Genomic DNA, 20,082 nt, shown 5'->3' with positions numbered 1-20,082 from the left:
TCTTCTGGCCTGAACACTACCAGAAGAAATGACCTACATTTAGAGCCGGTATTTTATATTTCTCCCATTGACTTGTGTTCATTTGTTCCCAATGGTCTATTCTCTTCATGTTACATAATTGCTGCACAATTTACAGTATGTGTCTGGGTATGTTAGATTATTTTTTGGGAAATAACATTGATTTAATCATCTTTGTGCCGCCATGTCAAACTAATCTGCCCATGGCCTTGAGAATCAGTAGTGCTGGTCAATGTAACATAAACTATATTAGCAATGGGATTGTTTCTTCAATAAAATATTTAATATTTGAACATTTTAGTCCAGGTTTATGTTAAATAACTAGAGTATAAAAACTTATATAAATTATATTGTATTGTACATTTAGAACAGATATAAAATATGTGATTAATCACAAGTTAACTATGGAAATCATGGACTTAAATATGATTTTAAAAATTCAATCCACTGCCATGCATGTTTGTGTAAGCGTTTGTGCGTGTGTGTATATGCGGTTGGACGTGGGCATTAAATTTGTTTTAAGTTGCATTATAAGCTGCATTATGAGTATTAAATTAGATTTGCTGATGCCTGCAGAAACTTTAATATTGTGTGTGTTTTTTAAAATATGTCTTATTCTAACCCTTTTCCCCAAAGGTTTATGAGCTTCTTGAGTTAAAATAATGCTCACACTCCTTTCTTCAGGCGGGGAGGATACCAAAGAAGTCAACACAGAGGTGCAACCTTTCAGACGCCGGTGTGAACCGAGCATGGATGCGGCAGCTTGGAAATCTTGGCAGTATGTGAGTCTGTTTTTAAATTTCTAACATAGCAGAAAGAATCAAACAAGAATATCAACCTTTCTGATTTTGAAACAAGATTTCCCCATGGGAAATGGAAAATCGAAGTAATTAGTCCAGGATCATGCACATCCCAAAATGTCAAATCCCAAATTGTCCAACATTGGCATCTTTAGCAGTTTGGCTGCATAAGTAAAGACAGACATGGATATTTTCATATGGCCGTGCATATATGTCATGTTCCATCCCTCCTGGGAACGATCACACACATGTTTCTGTCATGTGGGTAAGTGGCTTCCATATATCAAATGACATAAATGCAAATGTACGATACAGACGGCGATGCAAAGCGCGAACACATGTTTTCCAGTGAACGTAGTCCGCCTTGTACTGTATGCTACACGGACCACCTGATTCAGGAAGAGCTCGCATTCGAGCCAACATCCTTCCTAATTGCAAACATCCCTCACCAGCCAACAAAATCAACTCTGTTCCAAAAAGAGTTTGTCAATAGCACGCACATGCCATGGCCTCTGCTTCCTTTTTTTTTTTTTTTTCTTTCTTGTGTTTCACACAGGAGGCATTTTTATCTTATCCAGAGGCACTTGCAAACACTGCAGCTGTGCACTAATCTACATAATCCTGTGCACATCCCTGGAATTACACACAGTCAAACAGTGCAAGGGTCCAGTGAGGGGGTCAATAGTCACCTGACGATATTATGACGACATCATAAAAAAGCAAAGGGAGAATTGAAATCAATGAAGGACTTTACGCTACAACGCGGCTTATGTAGCTTTACTACTTTGTGTTCTTTTAACAGCGAGGATGTGGATTAATGTGCTTAATTCACTGTCCTCCCAGAGCGGGTTATGGCCGGTATTTAAACACATATAACCCAGATGAGTCCAAATGTGGGGCAGCATGTCGTGTCAGGAAACATGCACTTATCCTAAGACATCCAGCTCTTGCAGCATTGTGTGCATCGCTGCATGCATTGTTGCTCTCATGCTACTCTCTTATTATGTAGATAAAAATGGATGACTTCGGAGTTACGGAATTTAAATAGCAATCTTGGGTTTTTGTACATTGATAAATATGCTTCAAAAAAGTGATGTTTTCAATGTTGAAAAATTGGTGAGCTACATTGCGAGCGTACTTTGTGGTACTACTAGTTAATAGGAAAACCTAAGCATTTCATACACAATGCAACTCAGTGTGCTTTGCACGATTAAAAGTACAACATGTAAAAACCTTTTTAAAACAAAGCACAAAAGACATTTAAAAACAGAGCGCAGAAATAAAAGACAGCTTACAAAAATTACTAAAAGAAAGTACAGTGCAAAAAAACCCAACTATTTTTAAATGATCTTAAAATGTTTTAAAAGAGAGATCACATGCTTACGAAAAAGAATAGCTCTTAATCTAGATTTAAAAACATTCACCCTTGGGGCTGACTTCACTTCTGCTGGCAGTATATTCCATTTGTGTGCAGCATATCACCTAATGCTGCTTCACCATTTTCGCTTTTGAACTCTGGCCTCCACTATTTGACCCGAGTCTACTGACCTCAGAGCCCGGCTGCCTCTGTATTCCATTAGAGGTTCATTTTTATATTCAGGACCTAAACCATCCAGTGATTTATAGACCAGATATAGAACTTTAAAGTCTATAGCTGACTGAGAGCCAGTGTAATTATGTAATATGTTCTGATCCCTGGTCAGAACCCGACCTGCAGCGTTCTAGATGAGCTGCAGCTAGCTTTTAATACTCTATTGAGGGGGCCTTGTCGGAAGCATAACATACACATGCAAAAACGTTTCGAGGATCTTATGGACGTTATAGGGACACATTATCAAAGCTATTGTTGCACATGTCCCATCAAACCCCACACTTTAGTCTGCAACGGGACTTGAACCAGCAACCCTTAATGTCCCCAAGCTCCTAAGCACTTAGGTTCAAACCTATCCAACAAGCTTTGATCGCCTAAGAATAAAAAACAAAACATCCCTTTGTCAAGTTTCATCTAATTTAGAAGTACAGATGTCCCTGCCTGTAGAGCTCCCCCTCCCATGCTGTACTATTTCTCACTGTGGGGGGACATTCCTCAAAACTCAGCCTCTGGCATGCAGTAAAGCTCCCTGAGAGAGATTTTATTGGGGCGCTATGCCAGGCGATATGTTAGTGCAGCTTCATCGGAGCACCCATCTTTGTCACCCATGTCACCAAGGGCGGAGTGGCGAAGGAACAAAAAAAAAAAAAGGTGTTAACGAGATATGAAGCGTTCTGCACATATGGCTCCCTCTCCCTTCCTGTCTCCTCGAGGAATGCCTGACTTCTGACTACACAGCTCTTTTTAGGGCAAAAGCAAGCTCGCCCATAAAAAAGCTGTTATGGTCCTGGCAGCTCTCCTTTTGCCGTCTCTGCACACCTGGGCTCATAGTCAAGCTACACGGGAGAGAGCTGTGCGGGATTGTAGTAGCCTCACGGTTTGTCTGATTAAATCGAAACTCTAAAGATGAGAATGGATCTAATAGCGTGCTGGCAGCATTAATCATCAGCATTTGTTGTTGAACAGAACCCATTATATTTCAAATGTTCAAGTTTCAAAACATACTGACAGACCGACCGACTGACGTATTGGGTAGGATTTTGACAGGTGATACATGGCTCATTTGTTTTGTGGTCAGTGTAAACATTTTTCAACCCCAAAGAGTCCTGTGACAAATGGTGTCAAAAGTGAGGTGGTTTGCTTTGACACTCTACGACTGGTGACGCCTGGCTCATTTGTGTAGTGGTCCATGTACAGGATATTCCAACCCAATAGATCTGATTCGAATCTGAGATGAGGGTAATACTTTTCAGAGTCCTGTGACAACAGCTGTCATGAGTGAAATGATTTGCCATGAGACTAGTCAGAAGTAGGGATGGGCAAGTACCGATACCAGGTAGCCGTAATGGGCCGATACCAGCCCTATTTCAAGATATCGGGTACTTGCGAAGGCTGCCGATACCAGCCACTGATCCTTAAGGGGGAAAAAAAAAATCTGACATCGAGTAAGCCCTCCTCGTCAGTAGTTGGCGCTACACTGCAGCGGTTAAACACGTCGGCGGAACATCATAAACGTCAGGAATAAAGAGGGTTATTCACGATTAATTGTTATTAAGTTAATTAAATCTAAAAGCCTTTATCGGTGAGAAAAAGTGGCATTGAACATCCCAATCAGAAAGAAGGAGGATTGGAATGGGGCTTAGGCCTGTATCCTGAAATGGAAGGTAGGATGTTTGAGATACTATGTTGCAAGCCAAAAGCCACAATTTTTTTCTGCATGAAAAAAAAACGGGTCTGGACATCCCGCCGTCGACCACGGCTCGGTCCGGTCCCAAAAGAACAATGCGACTGTGACCAGACTCAATTACTGGCACGTTGAGTCTAGATTTCCAGGCTAATGTCGCAGAGCCTGATTCAATTGTGTCATGGTCAATGTACAGGTTACTCAACCCAATAGGCCTGTTTCTAATCTACGTTTGTACAAGTCTGATAGAGGATTTCATTCTCGCAACTGTGTATGTGATTACATCACAAGAAGGATGCACTCGTGTACACAATCTAGCCACCATGTCAAACAGTCTTGGTCGTTGGTGTGTTGGTCTGTGTACAGATTTGTCAACCAAACCGACTAGCTTAAAATACTAATGCTACTTTGGTAATCATTTAGTTCTCTTTTCTTGCATTGCCATAAAGTGGTGGTAACGGTGTATGCCCTGTCGTCATATAGGGCACAGCCACCGTAAAGAATAGTTGTTTTCCTGGTTTGATTGCCAAGCTAATTGTACCAATTTAGATTTACAGTGTGGTTCAGAGAAGAGAAGACACATGCTCATGCAACTTTGTGAGGCCTCCTTTGTAGGCCTGGTCTGACCTCTAGTGGTTAAAAAGCAACACTGTCAACCGTCCATCACATTGGATAAGTTCCATAAAGATCTACCGGTACTGTAATACCCAAGCGAATTAAGATACAAACTTGAGATTTCCTATAAAATAAAATAAAATATAACCTATGTAATGCTGTAATTTAGGTGTTCATTTGGGACACATTTGTTCCATATCAATACAAGATTAAGTTCAATGAAACTGGCGTGACTTAAACAAGATTTTTTTTGCTACCTTTTAACTCACTCTCGAAAAGTGAATGACAGAGCAAACTTAAATAAAATAAATAAATTGCATGAAAACCAAATGAATCACATGACACCAAATAGGGAAATTGTGCAATACAAACTTTAATTTCTCCAAAGTTCCCCAAAACAACAAGAAACAGATCTTCCTTTCAGTATGGTTTAGAAAATATCACAGGTTATGGTTCATGAAACATTTTAACGTTCTTTACCGCCATACCCGCGTAAAACTAGGTAAAACTATAATAACTACTCTTTGAAATACACTTTTGTGGTATGAATGTAAAAATGTACTTTTATTACCTCTTTGATCATTTTAATGCTAGTCATTATCATTGACTAGTCTTTAACTATGTGCTATTTAGCATTACAAATGTTCTTCATTTAAAAAAAAAAAAGTAATTTCTTTCATCACACTTGTCCCTCTTTGCCATTGGATGTACCGTATGTACTGATTACTGTATTTTTAATAGTTTATTTCAGATGAGGGTCTTAAGCGGAGCGTTCGGGAAATCTCTGAAATCCAGGAATGCGGGCATCAATAAAACACAAGTGCGGTAAAATACCACACAAGGACCTAATTAAAAGCCATATTTCAATGTGACGTAAGAGCAAAACTCCCAGATTTCTCCAGCATGGGCGTGTCTTCTTCAATTTGGCTGTCAGTGCCGTTGCACCATGTGGGATTTCCCAAGAAGACGTTTGCACCTCCTCCTTTATGATACTTGATGCCCGCCTTCTCTTTGACTCCCACCGACACTTCCAGACACGCAGATAACACACAGAGAAGACGACGCAGCGTGGTAAGTCAGCAGCCGTTTAGTGCATATTATTTTCTTGTTATGTGCTTCAAATCCTATTATTTGGCAAGATATAACCTCACTAGATGCTCAGGATATACTTTTGGATTTGAGTGGTATGATTTCATTTGACATTAAACATCTAACATCTGAGAGTTTTTATTAGAGTTGGAAAACTTGTAAAATTATTTGGGGAAAAGCACTGTTAGATCTTTAACCAGAAGCAGACAAAAATAATTGTGAAATGATTGTTTTCTTTTCCCACATATTAAAGATGTTTGCGTCTTGACTCAATGATCTGCCAAAAACACTGGCTTCCGCTTAACACGTTCTAACTTTCTTTCACAGTTGAAATACGAGTGGACACAAAGGCCGCCAGATGCGAGAAACCATGGTAAAACTTCCCTTTTAATGTATTGGTTCACTTCTCATGCCTCGTCTTAAGTTTGTTCTTACCTGCACTATTTACGTAACAAGGGACGTAATTCATTGTGAAACCTACATCAAGTGTAGCTAACTGACAAAAGGAATTACGACTCAAACTTTCTCTTTGGCTTCGGAGGGTGAGGGTACATTTCAATTCACATTTTCAGGATGTGATTTCATTAATGACCATGCTGAGAGTAGCAAGTAGAATTGAGATTTCTTTTCACTCTTGAATAAACTCGTATTTAAAATGATAGCCACAGTTTTAATCAGTGAACACTTTGAGCTATTTTTTTTTCTTGGATTCATTCTGTTTTTAAAGTGAAAATACGACATTATTGCATATACGGTACGTGAATGTTTGTTTTCAGAATTGTGCATTTGTGGTTTTGTCCTTCAATGAAGGAATCTTGACGTCCTACTCTCAGGAAATCCCGTCCAATTCTCGTAACAGTCCAACGGCTCATTGTGTGTTTCCTGTGCATTTTTTGTGTGGGAGCTCCTTCAGTTGTCAGTTAGTTTCACGCATCTTCAAGTGTTTTGGGCTTTTCCATTGCTCTTAAGGGGAACATGAAAATGAAAACAGTAAAAGGTTGAACAGCCTCCTGGAATGGATTGTGTTTGAGGTTGAAGGCCACTACTTGTAGAAATGGATTTCCAACAGTTATCGTCGTAAAAAAAAAAAAATAATAACCAGCTTCTTTAGATATCCTCCAAAATGTACTTCAATGTGATGAATCTCGGTTATTTCAGTGGTTTGTGTTTTGCCTCCCGTAGACAGAAACGCAGCTTTCCACGACGGAAAACTCCACAGGAGTCGCAACTGTGCCGTTTGCATCTGGCAATGACTCAAACTTCCTGGACTCGCCTTTTCGTTATCAACTTTTCCCCGCGGCCTACGGCGTCATCTTCGTCGTGGGCCTCTTTGCCAACATCTACGTGTTGTTTGTGCTACGCTGCCTACGAGAAGCCAAGGCCATGGGAGAAATACGCATCTACATGACCAACCTGACCATCGCGGACCTCCTCTTTGTGTGCGCCCTCCCCTTCTGGATTGGCTATTACAGCCGGCAAGGCATGTGGATCTACAAAGACTTCCTGTGCCGACTGACTGGCTCGTTGTTCTTCATCAACACCTACTGCTCCGTCCTCTTCCTTGGCGCCATCAGCATCAACCGGTACTGGGCGGTCACCCGGCCTCTGGACGCTGCCTCGTCGGACCACAGGCGCCGCGGAATCGCCGTTTGCGTCGTCATCTGGTTGATGACCGTCTCCATGGCGATTCCGTTTCTGGCCAATCCGGGCACCAACCAAGACGGCAACGTCACCCGCTGTTTCGAGGGCTACCAAAACGGGGGCGACTCGTCCAAAAGAGTCGTGGCCGCCATGCATTTCGCAATCATCGGAATGTTTTTTGTCGTCTTCGCGCTCGTGGTGGTGTGTAACCTCCTCATCGCCCGAGCCTTGTTCTCGCAAACCGCTCCTCTGTCCGAGATCAAGTCCGGAACAATTTTATCCAGGCAGTCCAACATGACGATCTCCTCGTCCAGGAGGCCCACGGGGGTGAAACGCAGGGCTGTGCAGATGCTCATGGCGGTGGTCGGCGTATTCGTCCTGTGCTTCCTACCTCATCACATGGTCCAAGGCTTTTGGACACTGGCGGTACTGCAGATCCAAAAGGGATGGGGTCACGTGGACTGGGATGGCGAGACCTTGCAGACGCTCAATGACGCGCATCAGGTCACGTTGCTTCTCATGGGCCTCAACTGCGTTCTGGATCCGGTGGTGTATTGTTTTGCCACCAGGAAGTTTCGACGGTTCATCGTGGCTCACCTCAAGAGGCTGGCGAAGGGCGAGAGATGCTCGCACACGGTTACCTCGCAGATATCTTTGGACAGTCGCCGCCAGAGCCAGAGACTTCCTGATGAGCTCAACCAGCCCGAGCTCCAATGACTCAATCATACCCAAGCGATGGCGTACTAAAGTACTGGGTTACACCAGGAGAATTTTTTTGTCCGTCCATCCACACAGCCAATTTCCGGACCGCTTGTCCTGGGCTGTGGCCTATCTCGGCTGACTTTGGGTCAAAGGCGGACTACAACCTGGACTTGTCGCCAGTTTATCATAAGGCACACAGAGAGACAACCTTACACACTCACATTCGCACGGTCACGGTTCTAGTGGGAAGCGAACAAACTGTGCTCGCAGCGAACTCAGGCAAGTGTACCACTACGTCATCAGTGACTCTTATGTCCATCCCATCTGGAAAAGAAGAAAAAAAAAAAAAGTCACGTGTCAGGAGTGAATGTGTGGAATTGTATGACTCCTGTTGCAAATATGTGATTCCTTACCTTGCAGTGGCGGGTTGTGCGCAAGAATTACGTGACTTTTAAAACCACCACTATCACATGGCAGTAATAGACGACAAAAATACTATAAAAAAAACGTAATATACAAGGATGTGACACAGACATCGGTTGGGGCAGTTCCAAACTAATATTTAGCTAATAACATGACAACAACATAAAACCTTTATACAAGATACATCATATTAACCACAGATGCGGATTATTAAAATGCGTGCGGAATGCCACTGATGTGTTTTGCCAGTCAAAGTTGTTTGTACCAATTTTTGCTCTGACCAACCAATCAGAGGACTGAATAATGTTGAATAACATCATTGAGGGCCAGGCGCTGTGGCCCTGTGAGAACAAACCCGGAATCTGTTTAGTCAACGCTATCATATGAACAGATTAGACTGCTGGGAATGTATTAATACAATTTTGTGGAACAAAGATTCGAATTTGGGTTGTAAATGTAGACCAGTGCTTCTTTTAGGCCAGCAGAGAAAAGTTCTGCTGGTTTTGACCACAATCACATCTTTTTTATATGTGCAGACTGAATTGCGCCAATCCGGCTTCCTGTGTGAAGTACGCAGAGAAAAGAAGAAGTTTTGCAAGCAGAAGTTTGTGAGATTCACATTCTTTATCTGATGAGAATCCACCAAAAGAACTGACGAAAGACAATTTTGCTCTTTAAAACATTAGTCAAGTTAATGTAGTCAATGCCATTTCACTGATTTTATTTTTGACATGGCGTCATTTCCCACCAGTCAAACGTATGGGCGCAGAAATAACGCTGCTTATGTTACATTTTCCCTTTGAGTGTCTGATATCGTGCCATTTTCAGCTCCTTTGCGATTATGACAAAAAACCAACAGTGAGTTCTCTGTATTAGAAGACTGTGAGCCTACACGTCATTTCAAGATGCCCGTGGTGTGTTTTTCGCCATGTATAGTGACGAGCTTAATGGCAGTAAGCACAACCTGTGGACTACAGTTAGTCAACAAGTGGTTTTTGACCAGTGATTGTATGAGTTGGAGTCCAGATTCAGCTGCTCTCATCTGCCTAATCAGATGTTCATGGCAGAACTGAGTACGTGCTGTTCGGAGTCACGCTTGTATAGGATCCAGATCTGTGTAGGTTAGGTTAGTGCTTGAATAATTCATGTACACGTGCCCGTCATTCTCAGCCTGGGGAAGACCTCCCCTGCGATTAAAAAAAAAAAAAAAAAGAACAAATAAATACATGAATGTATATTTTTCTGTGTAAAAAATACAAACAAATAAAATACAATACAATAACAATACAATAAGTAATACAATAAGTAAAATACATAAATGTGTGATTAAATAATGAATATATATGCACGCAAGTGTATACAGTACAGTAAATGTGTGATTTGTGTATATATATATATATATATATATATATATATGTATATATGTATGTGTATATATATACATATATATATATATATATATATGTATATGTCACACAAATCTGGCATTTGAACAGAAATGTTTAGGCGTTTTATATTCATTCTTACAAAGCCAATGTACTATATAAAAATATAATATAAATATTTACCTTAAAATAAACATATAATAATTTGAAATACATACATTATAAAGTTTTTTGGAGTAATAAGATATATAAAACATTTGCTTCTTACTTTGGTTCCTTTCCAGCCACTGGAAAACCTTTTTAAAGAAAAAAAAAAAAAAAAAGAGTTAAGCATATTTGCCTTTTTTTCCCCTTTCTTGCTATTCTCTGTTGTGCTATGTTGTACCTTTAGCTCCCATGTTGGCAGGGCTCCCCTTGTCTCTATGTTTTTGCCAGCCCAGCCAAAACATGACGGTGATGTTCATAATCAAGGCCAGAAGAGAGAGAACCAAGGCAGTTATTCCTACATTCCCTGTAAAACAAATACATAGTTAAAGAAAAAAGGAAGGTCAGATGTGTGTCAGTGTACATGTTGGTTGAAGGGTGACAAGATGGATGCGGTCATGGCCAAGGCGTCACCACAAGCACTGATAAGTGTTTTGCAACAGTGAAATCAACTACAAGCATTAGTCGCAGTTTTTCTACACAAAATTACAGAGGTACTAGCAAATGTTAAAAGAAGCTATTGGTCCTCAAAAAAGCAACACGTGAAATGTATAAAAGTATCTCCAATTTAGTTTTGGGTTGTTGATTCAAATACTTGCAAACGTGACCAGACTGTAATATAAATACATATTACAAAAACAATAAAAATATGACAACAGAAGTCATAATCAATCACATGAGAAAAAAGTTAAGAAAATGTAGTTGTAAGAAGAAAAAAAAGTAATGTTGAAGTGGAAATCAACCCAAACATACTTCTTTTCAAGGATATGTTCCCAGCAGACCCACTAGTTGAAACACGGCATTCAGATTAATAGTGTGTTTGTGCAATATGAGTTAAGCAGCAAAATCCACTCATTTTTAGCCATCTCAGGGGGCGGCCATTTTGTCACTTCTGTCGACTGAAAATGACATCACAACTGCTCATGGCTCAGGTAACGACCAATTACGGCTCAGCTTCAGAAAACAGGTGAGCCGTGATTGGTTGTTACCTGAGCCCTGAGCAACTGTGATGTCATTTTAAGTCGACAAAATGACAAAAGGGCCGCCTCCAGAGATGGCTAAAAACGGGTGGATTGACTCTTATTCCACAAACGCAATATTTATCTGAATGCCTTGTTTAGTGTCTAGTGGGCTCACAAGGAACATATTCTTGGGTCGACTTCTTTCTTTCAGAGGATAGTCATACTATTATGACAAAAAGTTATAGTCTTTAAAGGCATACTCTGATCTTACAAGAAAAATCCATAATGTTGAGAGAATGAAGTCAAAATGTGATGGAAAATGCTAAAATAAAATGTAATTCTAAGAATAAAAACTCTAATGTTAAGAGGATAAAGTCATAATATAATGACAAAATATCATAGTCTTGAAATAAATAGTACAGATGTTAAAAGACTGTAGTTGTAAATACATTAGAAAGAAGTCTTAACACTGCTAGAAAAAGTGATGAGATTGAAAGTGAAATGTTATAAGAACATGTATTTTGAGGAAAGGTTAGGATAATAAAGTAATCTCATGAAAGCAAGTTGTGCTGTTATATGGAGAAAGTCATTTAAATGTTTTTTCTTTTTGATTAAAGTCTCATATTAGTACACGTGAAAAACGTCATAAACCTTGCGAAAAATGCTACAGACTACCGGTTTGGGGTCGTCCTGGGCCACTGTATTTATGCATTTTCTGATTGTGCCACCAACCTGTTGCATGAATGGAGATGATAAACACTGTATGGCTGGGACTGACACTCTCGTTTAGATGGCTTTGAGCGACGCAGCGGTACAGCCCGCTCTGCCACGGCTGGCTCAGGGTGAGCTCGCCCCCCTTGGCCACTTCCTCCCACGTCTCTTTCCCCCGTCGTTGCCAGTACCACTTGTCAAAGGCTGGCGAGCTCGGTGCACAGCAGTGCAGGCTGACCTTCTGACCCGCTGCCACCGGGTAGTCCGGTGTGGCTGTCAGCTGTAGAGCAGGGAGAGTGCCTGGTGATGGGGGGTGGAAAAGCGCAGGAAGATGAAATATACCTGTGGCTTTCTTTTGAAAGAATTTGAGCATCTTGCTCCTGTTGGTGCCACCGGTTGACATGTGCCTCCCGGGATGGATTGTCGAACTCTTCTCATTGGAGCATAGTACTTAGCACTCGAACAAAGCGGTAAGCTACAGAGGAAAAACAAGCTCTTCCTCAACATTTGGTAGAAATACAGTAGCTCAGTCCTGCTGACACATTGATGTTAAAAACAATGCCAACACATATTTTTCATGTTGATGGGAGCAATTAGCTCCATTCACTCACTCCAATCGCGAAGGAGCGAAACGAGAATCACAATGAAGTTTACCGTTCCCGATCGTGGTGTTTGTATTGGCGATAGTCTGTGCAGGCTGGACGTCAACTGTTAAAACAACAGGAAACTTGTGTACAAGAGAATTTGAATATCGTATATATAATGATGTTAAATAGGACATTTAACATGTTACCTGTGCAGAAGATGTAGCATAAGAAGAGGCTGTGTGAGAGGGCCATGCTGTTTGAGCGTGACAGTCAGAAGTGAGTCGAATCTCTGGTGATGATGGAGGAAGTGAGATGGGCACAGGGACGAGAGGGGAAGTGTTGAGTTCCCTTAACACATGTCAAACAAATAAGGTACAACAAAACAATAATGGTGACAGAGATGATGTGATGTATAAATATAGGTTTGATCAAAGGATCCACTCTGCGTTTTTATTTATTTTTATTTTTTTTTTTTTGGGGGGGGGGGGGTTCTTGGGACACTTTTTATAAAAGAATGAAAAGGGAAGAAAAAATGCAAAGAGGAATATACACCAGAGGTAAGAGATTAGAAGGCGTTGTCCAAGTCCTTTTGTCCACTGAGTGTGACATATTGGTTTTATTTTCGGTTTCTACTCCTTGTTTTTTTTTTTTTCAGCACAACCACTGGCTTGGTCAACCTGACCAACTTTTTATAGACAAAGGACTTTCATTTGGATTTTGGTGTTGTCCTTTCTAGGCCCATCCAAGACGCTTACCTACGAAGTCCAGATGAGTGGATCCTTTTATACCAAAAAAGTACTCCACGTTGGAACTGCCAAATCCTATATTTTTTGCGAAAAATATGCCTTCAAGGAGACATACTGTATTATACGTTTATTTTTGCAATTATAAACATTTTGCAGGTGTCTCTTTGACGTGATTTTGTCAAAGTACCCCAAGAATGAAGAATTATAGCAAACAGAAGTGTTTTTGGGTATGTGCGAACTATCTATCATCGACTGTGATTCAATTGACAGGGTCTTTACATTGTGTTACACTCAAAAGTTAACAACAAATTGTACCTAAACAAACGTTTTAAAACAAACTAACTCTAGTATTCGGATACAAACAAAACAACATATTTTTGCTTTGTTAAAGAACAATTATGAATACAGAAGAGAAAATAGCACATTTCACTTAATAATGAATGACCCTCTGGTTTTCATGTTTAGATAATCATCGTTTTTGACTGAAATTTAAACTGTGCCGAGCAGCACACTATATTTTCTTCTCTAGAAACATTAGTGAGTGAGTATGGGACAAAATGACGTCAGAACCACTGTAGCGATTTTGCTGGCGGAAACAGCACAGTTGAGCAAGCCTGGTTTGTTAGAAAAAAAAAAAATACCAGTAGGAACTGCAACTGTGTCAGGCTGTCAGCAAAAGTGTGAAGAGTCATTATTTTTGCCGATTAAACTGTCTTTGAACAGTAGTCCAACGGCTCTTTCCGGCCTATGAGGCACTAGCTTAGCGGTTAGCTGCTATCTTCTAGACACTAACGTTGGCAACAGGCGTCGTATGTTAATGTCAGCCAAATTAATTAGATGGTTAATGTCAGCGAAATGAATTAGACATTTTTTTGTGTACATAATTCATTTTTTAATCAAAGTACTTGGATTGCGCAAGGACTCGTTTCACCCACGTATTGTACTTATATGTTAAATACAACTGAGTTTAACTTAAAAAAATGTCTGTCCTGTATTAAATGTAGTTTAATCCATCGTAACATTATGCACAGTCACTACTCGAGGGGCCTCACTTTGAGAATCACTGGTTTATGTATTTTTTTACTTAAATTTTTTGAAAACTTAAACAAAAAAAAAATATGTTCAGGGCTCCTAATGTCCCGACAATCAAGCAGTTTCAACCTTTTAAACTGTTTCCGTCAGATCAGAGCCGGAGGGCAGTAAAAAGTAGACTTGAGTCAACTTTTAATAGTCAGCGCTCGCGGCTAAAGTCTTATCATCGCCACACTCAACACACTAGCCATAAAAACATTTCCCACAAGTGGTCACCTTCAGGCTCAGTCTGTGATGGAACACTCAAATTGTTGACCAACTGGAATCCAAAACTCTCACCTTAGGCAAGCCAAGCTGAAAGTCTGGATAAGTGGCGTGTTTTTTACAACCAACGTACTCAATGTGGACAAAGATCAAGTGTCTCAAGCTGAACTTGCAGTACATTTTCAGGATTTAAAATAAGGGTTTCAAAGTAGGATTAGGTTTCAAAATAGGGGTTGGGTTTCAAAGTAGTGTTTCGATTGGGTTAGATCCTCAAAGTAGGAGTTCAAAGTAGGATTAGGGTTTCAAAAGTAGTTTCATTGTAGGGTAAGTATCTCAAAGTAGGGTTAGGGTTTCAAAGTAGGCTATCAAAATAGGGTTAGTGTTTCAAAGCAAGGATTTAAAGAAGGGTTAGGATTTAATGTTTGGATTTCATAGTGGGGGCAGGGTTTTAAAGTAAGGTTTCAAATTAGGGTGATAATTTTAAATTAAATTCCCATTTTAAAAATGGCTGATTTTCCTTCTGTCGTAAAGTTAAATACTGAAGGACAAAAGAATGTAAACAGTCAAACGTTCTTCCTGTAATTCATATCTTAATTGTTGTAAGCTTTAAGGAAAACCCACTTGCTTGTTCATGCCAAAAGAATCCCGACCATAAAACAATCAAATGCTCACCAAGAAGCGTGACTTCCTCCTAATGAATTTGAACAGAATTTGGACAGTTGAACATATCACAGCGTGCAGTTAAGATAAATAGTCATGCACTTGTCATACGTGTGTGCAGCGTGTACACGTGTAGAGTCATTATTCATCATCATTATTTCATGACTCATTACACATTCGTTCATTATTCTGCTTGGCCCAGATGTGCCACAGTCATGCCTGTTGAGTTTCACATCACCACTAAAGCGGTGTGTGTGTGTGTGTGTGTGTGCGGGGGTGTGCGTGCGCGTGCGTGTGTGTGTGTGTGTGTGTGTGTGTGAACAATAGTTTATGCCTTTCATGTGCTAATGATCCATATTATCTGCTGGATGCAGCGCCTGCCACTGGTTATAACATGCGGGGTGTCGTCAGATAATAAAATGTTTTACACAGAGAAAACATATATATATATGTATGTATGTATGTATGTATATTTTTATCTGATTTAATTATATTTAATCTAATAATCCACATCAAACCACAAGTGTTGGATCAAAATGCTCCTTTTACAAAGACGTTTGTCTGTGAGCATGTGAACTTTAGGCCACCAGAGGACGCTCACTACCTTTCACTCAGCCTCTGGTTAGCTTGCTGATGGGGAGATTGTTACCAATTCTTGTTTTGTTATTGCTGGATTTACCAGAAAGTATTTTGGTTAAAAAAAAAAAAAGCGTCATTATAATTTACCTCATGTTACCTCATATTCGTCAGAGTTGGAAAAAGTATTCACACTCTATAGCAGTAGTAGTAGTACTGTACAGGTAGCCTGCTTGTGTACATAACCCTAACTCGGGCCACAAATAGAGAAAATCTGTTTATAATTGACGCTCATTGAAATTCATTGGGGGTTCAAAAACTAGTAAAAACATAAATAAATGCCTAAATGAATAATAATAAGTTAACAAGTCCCCAAATAACTTCAAGAACCACTGATAAAACTCTATTTTCTGATGTACTGGCGGATATATGTCTTTGGGTTTGTTGGGAGGGAGGGCGGTCGCGGGTCTTCCTTTTATGTTGTGTTTTGGACATTTTTATTGCACAGTTGAGTTGCATTTTTACGTATGAAAAGTGCTATATAAATAAATGTGATTGATTGATTGATATTTGTGTTTTCAACCAAAAACGGAAGGAAATGGGGGGGTGGGGTAGGACGAGCAAAATAATAATAGTATATATTTTTTTTAAATCCATGAATATGCAAATCTGCGGGTGCCTCATCAGGTCTGCTGGGGGCTGCACTCATTTCTCTGTTGAAGAGGCAACATTATTATGCTGTTCAGTGGTAACGCATGAGGAAGGATGACATCCAGTCACATTTCCTTCTCTTAAGTTGCCGTGACGATTAGCGGCTACTGTTCAGCTTCCTCTGGGGATGTCACGGTCGTATGGGTGGCTGTCAGTCTCCGTTTCAAGGCGTGCAATGAACTAGTTTGAGAATACATTGTGATGTCGTACCTCATGTTATTCATTTGATTGTTTTACAAAGATTTACTTATGACTTTGCTACTGCTGTAGGATTGGTTAGTTTTAGAGTCACAAAATGGTGCCAATCCCTGGCTAAGAGGAATGTGGGCTAGTAATTGGTGTCAATAAAGTACAGGTATATTGAAGTAATACTGTACATCTAGACTGTTCTAAGATCATAGCATATGTTGGAAAGGAGCTGGATTTAGCCTGGGCTGTTTGCAGAAGTTAAGAGTCTTCGCTGCATGTTTTTGCTTTGCTGAGTGGTTATTAAAAAACTCAAGCTAACAAATAATGGAGGTCTTGGCATTTGCTTGACACTCGCACTCATCAATCCATCCATTATTCAAAGCAGCAAAATCCACCCGTTTTTAGCCATCTCAGGGAGCGGCCATTTTGTCATTTCTTTTCGACTGAAAATTACCAATCACGGCTCACCTGTTTTCTGAAGCTGAGCCATGATTGGTTGCTATCTGAGCCCTGAGCAACTGTGATGTCATTTTCAGTCGACAGCAAGTGACAAAATGGCCGCCCCCTGAGTTGGCTAACAAACGGGTGGATTTTACCGCTTAACTCATAAACGCAATGTTAATCAGAATGCCATGTTTCCACGAGTGGGTCTGTGTAGAACATATTCTTGTAAAGAACATTTTTGGGTTGACTTCCGCTTTAATGGTTATGTTGTAAAATGAGGTTGAAATGATAATGACGTTGATTTTGGCATGGTTTATTGTGGAGCGGCGTCAATTATTAATTTTTTTCATTTTGCTATTTGCGGCAGGGCTCAATCCTTGTCAACCGCGAACAGTTGAATAACCAAGCATTGGCTCGGCCCCTCTTTTTGTACCCAGTGCTGGGGTAGCCTTTTCACCCAATTTGGGTTAAGTTTTGACTAAGCGGTTTTAAGAGTTTGCTTAAAATTGTTATTAATATGGAAATAACTAACAATACTCTTCAAGGCCTATTTGTGTTTCCAGACTTCAAAGTGCCACTGTCGTGTACACTACAAGGCCCCAAAAAACAATACTGGTTTTATCCACTTTCAGCTCAATTTTAAACAACAACTCTTTCCCCTCCATTTCCCTCCATGTCCCGGCATTCACCCCGTGTGGTGCTTCCCAAATAATAACAGCGCGGAAACGAGTGGCGGCGTGACACGCGACTTTGCAACAGCATGGAACAACAACAACAACAAGAGGACGGACAGCACTCGCGTCCAGATGGGCACTTCCTGTGCCAGGCAGGAAATGGCACAGTGCTCATGTCATATTTCATCGCGCCACAAAACTGACATGATCATGCACATCGCATCTCCCTCGAACGGGGTAAGCTGCAAATTCATTTGCAGTCTCTGCATGCTCCCCACTTGGGTTGTTGTCAGAAAAGCATTAAAATTTCACAAGAGCTTTTTTTTTCCGCCTCATTTTGGTGTCGACGGGCGACTTTACTGGCTGCTCGAGTGCTTACTTGGATGCTGTTGCCAAACAAAATACAAGCTCATATAATTACGAATATGTTCATCACTCCATCCAGATGTGTCACGTCAACGTACTTCCTTGACACCAATTACGTGGTGCCTTCAAGCGCGACTTTAATTGCTCGTACTCAAAACAGTCGTACCTTAAATCATCTTTCCCCACTGAAATGAATAGAAATGCCATTCCGGCCTTACAAAGAAATCCATCAAAAATGTTAGTTTTGTGTTTTAGTTAAGGAAAATAGCACTCTATATTAATTTTTACTATACTATATAAAACAGACAAAATAGAATATAAATTCACATATTTTATGCTAATCCAATGGAGATTGTGCTGCTCCTTCTGGTGTGCACACCATAGCCACTTGGGTGCAGCATAATACAGACATAAATATATATATATATATATATATATATATATATATATATATATATATATATATATATATATATATATATATATATATATATATATATATATATATATATATGGAGACAGTCTTAGCTCCTCAATAAGACATTGTAATTTTAGTCATTCTTCACAGAGGATAAAGAATATATGCCTGTTAGTGGTTTATTATCCATCTTTGTCCAATGTTTAGTTTCAAATATCCATTGCTGAAGGTTGACCTTGTCTATGGCGTTTCCCATTAAGTGTTAGCATTGAGCTAACAGACTTTAAGACAAACTTATGTGTTTGTTTTAAGTACACAACATGTAATGCTCTTTGTTTTATGTTTACTTTATCAGTAAATTTGAACAGGGAGTGGCCGAAACATGCACACATCCACACACATACAAAAATCATCCACTTGTATCGCAAGGCACCACCGTACTCTGTCCATCTTGTAGCATTCTTCTAATGTTATAGCATAAGACCAAACAAAAAAAAATACAAAAAGGTAAGTTCTTCAGTGAATTATAGTTGAGGGTTTGTTTCACAGAAATAAGTGTCAATAGGTGAATTTGCAAAAGAAAACCGTGAATAGGCAGCAAGTCACTGTACTTGAACATTGCCCACATAATCTCGTACGCCGGAACGGTCGTAGACCAAGGCCCCACTGTTTTGTGAAACAAAACAAGACACGGACTAAACAGCTCAACGCTTCTCCCGAAACAATGCGAACAGTAGGTTCCTCATGAATTGACCGGTGTTCAGCGTGTACGTACGCACCGATGTCATGACGATACTTGTGCGGCCTGCTTCGTCCCGCTACTCGGCTGTGCAGATGCTGCCCTCAGCCTCGTGTTGAACAGATGTCGCAGGGAAGATGATACCGTCCCAACGCTGAGCTGGGGACAAATTACCAAATGTGCACATACACACACGATGCAAATATAACCTTCAGATTACAGATGGCCCCTATCAGAGGCTGCCGGCTGGATTTGCAAAGAGGTAAATACTACGGGGGTAATCCAACATGGGAGCCGGAGGGCCGCGGAACCGGCACCAGATGGTACTCATGTATATCCATGCACGTGCACTCGTGTCGCAGAAAATGTTAAACACAATCTGACATTGGGATTATGTTTCATGTGTCACAGATGAATTTGCAGACCATCAGTGGATAATAACCCTTGACTCCACGCAGTTTTTTTTCACCCTCTAACCTACGTTCGCAGAGGGTCGAACCGGCCCCCACACCCGCAACATATTAGTCAATTTAGTGTTTCCAAACTTGTAATAAGACACACATTTTACTTTAGAAAAATCATTCGCACCAAACTAAAATATCACAAAGCACAAATGCCAAAATGATGAGGACCTCGTCTAAATTTGCACTCAAATTTACTTCATGGGAAATCTGGGCCAGTTTAGTTTAGAACACAAAGCTATTATCCTGTTGTCTGAATGGCAACAGATGTCAGGTTAATTGTACCCTCTGCCATCTAGTGGAAGAGCATTTCATTGTTCTGCCCTTCACTATACAGTGGAGCTCGATTTAACTGATTAACTGGCAGTCCCGTTGGAGCCAATTGTCCAT

The 20,082-nt window shown here is 40.3% G+C and overlaps 3 protein-coding genes across 6 annotated transcripts in view; 2 read left to right on the top strand and 1 right to left on the bottom strand.

Moving 5' to 3' along the window:
* The window catches only part of pacrg (PARK2 co-regulated), a 226,836-nt gene that overhangs the window by 842 nt on the left and 205,912 nt on the right, over positions 1 to 20,082 (top strand). The window contains exon 2 of the mRNA XM_086050317.1: positions 703 to 800. Within this exon, the coding sequence (XP_085906443.1) occupies positions 703 to 800 (98 nt within the window). The remainder of the gene's footprint in view (positions 1 to 702; positions 801 to 20,082) is intronic.
* On the top strand, positions 703 to 11,030 carry ptafr (platelet-activating factor receptor). The gene is made up of 4 exons (XM_086050312.1): positions 703 to 800; positions 5,450 to 5,779; positions 6,125 to 6,170; positions 6,980 to 11,030. Exons 3-4 carry the CDS (start codon positions 6,156 to 6,158, stop codon positions 8,153 to 8,155), a joined length of 1,191 nt encoding a protein of 396 aa, XP_085906438.1. The 5' UTR covers positions 703 to 800; positions 5,450 to 5,779; positions 6,125 to 6,155; the 3' UTR covers positions 8,156 to 11,030.
* LOC147137415 (uncharacterized) lies at positions 8,975 to 19,382 on the bottom strand. 4 transcript variants are annotated; one of them, XM_086050325.1, is made up of 7 exons: positions 19,272 to 19,382; positions 12,619 to 12,701; positions 12,480 to 12,533; positions 11,847 to 12,125; positions 10,334 to 10,459; positions 10,217 to 10,244; positions 8,975 to 9,750 (listed from the first exon to the last, which is right to left on the bottom strand). In XM_086050325.1, exons 2-7 carry the CDS (start codon positions 12,662 to 12,664, stop codon positions 9,654 to 9,656), a joined length of 630 nt encoding a protein of 209 aa, XP_085906451.1. In that variant the 5' UTR covers positions 12,665 to 12,701; positions 19,272 to 19,382; the 3' UTR covers positions 8,975 to 9,653. The 4 variants fall into 4 exon arrangements, with proteins under 4 accessions (XP_085906451.1, XP_085906449.1, XP_085906447.1 ...); XM_086050323.1 differs by having other exon boundaries at positions 12,480 to 12,701; XM_086050321.1 differs by lacking the exons at positions 12,619 to 12,701; positions 19,272 to 19,382 and having other exon boundaries at positions 11,847 to 12,105; positions 12,168 to 12,498.

This window comes from Filicampus tigris, chromosome 13 (assembly GCF_054856515.1).
Source record: "Filicampus tigris isolate MCC_2025a chromosome 13, RoL_Ftig_1.0, whole genome shotgun sequence".
In the NCBI taxonomy this organism is placed as follows: Eukaryota; Metazoa; Chordata; class Actinopteri; order Syngnathiformes; family Syngnathidae; genus Filicampus; species Filicampus tigris.
This window is presented reverse-complemented; position numbering and strand designations above follow the sequence as displayed.

Excerpts from the sequence above, each read along its gene's own strand:
- LOC147137415 (XM_086050321.1), bottom strand. The coding sequence starts at position 12,332 with ATGTTGAGGAAGAGCTTGTTTTTCCTCTGTAGCTTACCGCTTTGTTCG. Across the intron at positions 10,460-11,846 it reads CATCTCCATTCATGCAACAG|GGAATGTAGGAATAACTGCC; the intron begins GTTGGTGGCACA and ends TTTGTTTTACAG. Across the intron at positions 9,751-10,216 it reads GTGGCTGGAAAGGAACCAAA|GGGAGGTCTTCCCCAGGCTG; the intron begins GTAAGAAGCAAA and ends TTTTAATCGCAG.